This window comes from Eptesicus fuscus, chromosome 7 (assembly GCF_027574615.1).
Source record: "Eptesicus fuscus isolate TK198812 chromosome 7, DD_ASM_mEF_20220401, whole genome shotgun sequence".
NCBI lineage: Eukaryota > Metazoa > Chordata > Mammalia > Chiroptera > Vespertilionidae > Eptesicus > Eptesicus fuscus.
In genome coordinates, this window is record NC_072479.1 from 54,800,901 (window position 1) to 54,804,112 (window position 3,212).

The window sequence follows — 3,212 nt, forward strand, 5'->3', positions numbered from 1 at the left end:
AATTATGTTATATATTGCTTCCTGTTAGAATTTGAGGTTATTTAGGGCAAGAATAATTATTTTTCATTTATTTATTTTTAATCCTCATCTGAGGATATTTTCCATTGATTTTTAGAAAGAGAGTAGAAGAAAGAAGGAAAGACAGAGAGAAACATAGATGTGAGAGAAACACATTGATTGGTTGCCTCCTGCACAAGCCCTGACCAGGGCCTGGGCCTAGGAGGAGCCCACAACTGAGGTACATGCCCTAGACAGGAATTGAACCCAGCACCTTCAGTCTTCAGGCGGATACTCTATCCACTGAGCAAACCATCTAGGGCAAGAGTCATTATTTGTCATCACTATATCCCCAACATCTGTCATAAGTAAGTAAAACCTAAGTGAGTTAATCACATATTCGAAAGTCCTTTAACTATTCTTATATTTAACATGAACTTCTACTCATAATTATTACTAGTGAAAGCCAGTACAAAAATGAAAGTTATCCTATTAGCCTGGATTTTGAGATTAAAGAAAAGTGATTTAAATCCCAGTTTGAAAGCTACAATCTCTGTGACAAAGAACTCTTGACCTCAGTTTCCTCTTGTTCATTCACCTGTAAATTAGAAATAGTAATACTCACTTTCTAAGAGGTTTTTTAAAATAAATATTGTGTACAGTTTGCCTAATTGAAGTAGAGTGTACAGAATATTACAAACAGATGTTTAAAATTTCTCTTTCCTTAATTCCCAAATCACTAAGTTAGTTGTAGATCCTCCAACTAAAGCGCAGTTCTCCAGAAAATTGAACTCTTACCAGTTTATTATAGTTTCATGCATTTTACTTGATATATTTTACATTGTCTGTTCTCTATATACATTTTAATTTTTGGAGGTAGTTAATCTAACTGAAGAAAAATACCTCTGACTAAAAGATGATAATAATTGTAGGTGCCTCATAAAGTTATTGGCAGGATTAAATGAGCCAATACAAAGAAAACAATAACGCTAGCATCTGGTAATTGCTGAAAAAAAATTTATTTTATTTTCCACATCTCTTTCTTCTCCTTCTCATTATATTATAATTATTATTAACTAGAGGTCCCTAGCAGCTGCCGGCTGCTGGCCAGGGCCTCCCTCTCTTCCCCCGGCCAGCCCCGGCCCCTGGTCGAACTCCTGGACAACTCCCGGTTGAGGGGACAATTTGCGTACTATGCTTTTATTATATAGGATAAGAATTTTAATATATATGAGTTATAATCATTTAATATATGTACGTAGATGTTTATATTTTGCTCCCAACCTCCTGGTGATGGTGACAATTTGATTTCATGCAAATGCCAAATAAAATAAAAATTTTCCAATAACATTCATTTCTATTACCTGCTAAGAATGGTAAGTTCAAAATTTCACATCTATCCTGACATTTTTTCCAATTAAATGCCCTATATCTCTTCAAAAGTAAGAGGCTTCTACTTAAATCATAATCATTAGATTTTTTTTTTTACTTCATCCAAGTACATTTGAATAAAATATTTCACAGAATACTATGAAGCAATATCTAGCTTTTTCAAATTTATTGAGTATAACATTTGGGAAATTTTAATATGGAAATAACAAAGGGAAAATAACTGTAATGAAGCAAAGAGTGTTTTAGGAGAGTATGAAAAATAGAAGTCATTGATAAGAACTTTATCCTTTTAATGTTACTAGTACTTTCACTTACCAGAGAAAAACATAACCTTTTGAAAAGCATCTTTAAAAGCTTGCTTTACTTGCTGGTTCCTCAGGGTATATATAAACGGATTCATCATAGGAGCAACCGAAGTATTCAGAATAGCTACTCCTTTGGTCAATGATGCCTTTTCTTTTGCTGAAGGGTTGGCATACATGAATATGCAGCTTCCGTAAGAGATGGAAATGACAATCATGTGAGAGGAGCATGTAGAAAATGCCTTTTTTCTCTGGCTGGCAGAAGGTAGTCTTAGAATTGTCCTAATGATGAATGTGTAGGACAGAATTATTAATGCCAAAGTGAAAAGCAGAATCACTATGGCAGAGTAAAAACCAATCACTTCCAGGAGCCAGGTGTCTGAGCAGGATAATTGCAAGAGGGGGAAATAGTCACAAGCAAAGTGATCGATGACATTGGAGCCACAGTAATCTAACTGGAGAAAGAGAATAACTGGTGGGAAGATATTTAAGAATCCTGCCAGCCAAGCACAAAAGACAAGCAATATGCAGACTCTTTTGTTCATGATAGTTGTATAATGCAGGGGCTTGCAGATGGCTACATAGCGGTCATAGGACATGGCAGTTAGAAGATAAAATTCAGTTATGCCCATGAAGATGAAGAAAAACAATTGAGCTGTGCAAGTATTGTATGAAATAGTTTTGTCTCTGGTGATAATTGTGCCTAAAAATCTAGGAATACAGACAGTTGTAAAGGATATTTCTAATACAGAGAAGTTCCTGAGGAAGAAATACATAGGGGTCTGTAGATGAGAATCCACCAAGGTGAGAGTGATGATGGTCAAATTTCCCGAGATACTTAATATATATGTGATGACTAAAAAGAGAAAAATCACTATCTGAATCTCTGGATCATCTGACAGTCCTAGAAGAATGAATTCTGAGGGTACTGTGCGGTTTCTCATTGCCGATCCTTCCCCCTGCTTTACAACAGAAAATATGTTTCTCCTACAGAACATAAAAAAAGTTAAAACAGGACTGAGGATTGAGTATGAAATTTTGAAACTATCTATGATGATAAATAATCTATGAAATTCAAAAACACGTTTCCCTTCAGCCACTCTCTCCAATTTCCATCAACCATACATTCAAGTAATGAATATTAACTGAAATTAAATATAATCTCTTTTCTTTGAAAACACACAGACCGTGGAAAGAAATCTTGTGCTAATATTTAAACAAAAGCTATTTTTCTAATGTTTCTTTAAAATTAAGCTTGAAACTATTCTTTAAAATATTGTCCTTTTAATATATCCTAACAGATCGTTTTTCTTTCCCCAATATTATAAAAATAGTCCAGATTGTGATAACCTAAATACAGAGTTTGAAAGTTGGCAGAGAAAAGTTTAGGTTTTATCGTTTTAGGCTTACATAATTTTAGGAGACTTTTACAAAGTTAAACAACTACTCAACATAGTAATCCTCTCACTGTGGAGCGTGCATGCTTATCCCTGGGAATGTTTTGCCGGCATCCTCTTCTAC

General features: G+C 34.5%; 1 protein-coding gene across 1 annotated transcript; it reads right to left on the bottom strand.

Annotated features, from left to right (window-relative positions):
• Positions 1-1,696: 1,696 nt before the first annotated feature.
• LOC103304902 (olfactory receptor 6C3-like) lies at positions 1,697-2,635 on the bottom strand. Its single transcript, XM_008161677.2, has one exon. It carries the CDS (start codon positions 2,633-2,635, stop codon positions 1,697-1,699), a length of 939 nt encoding a protein of 312 aa, XP_008159899.1.
• Between the last annotated feature and the right edge of the window lie 577 nt (positions 2,636-3,212).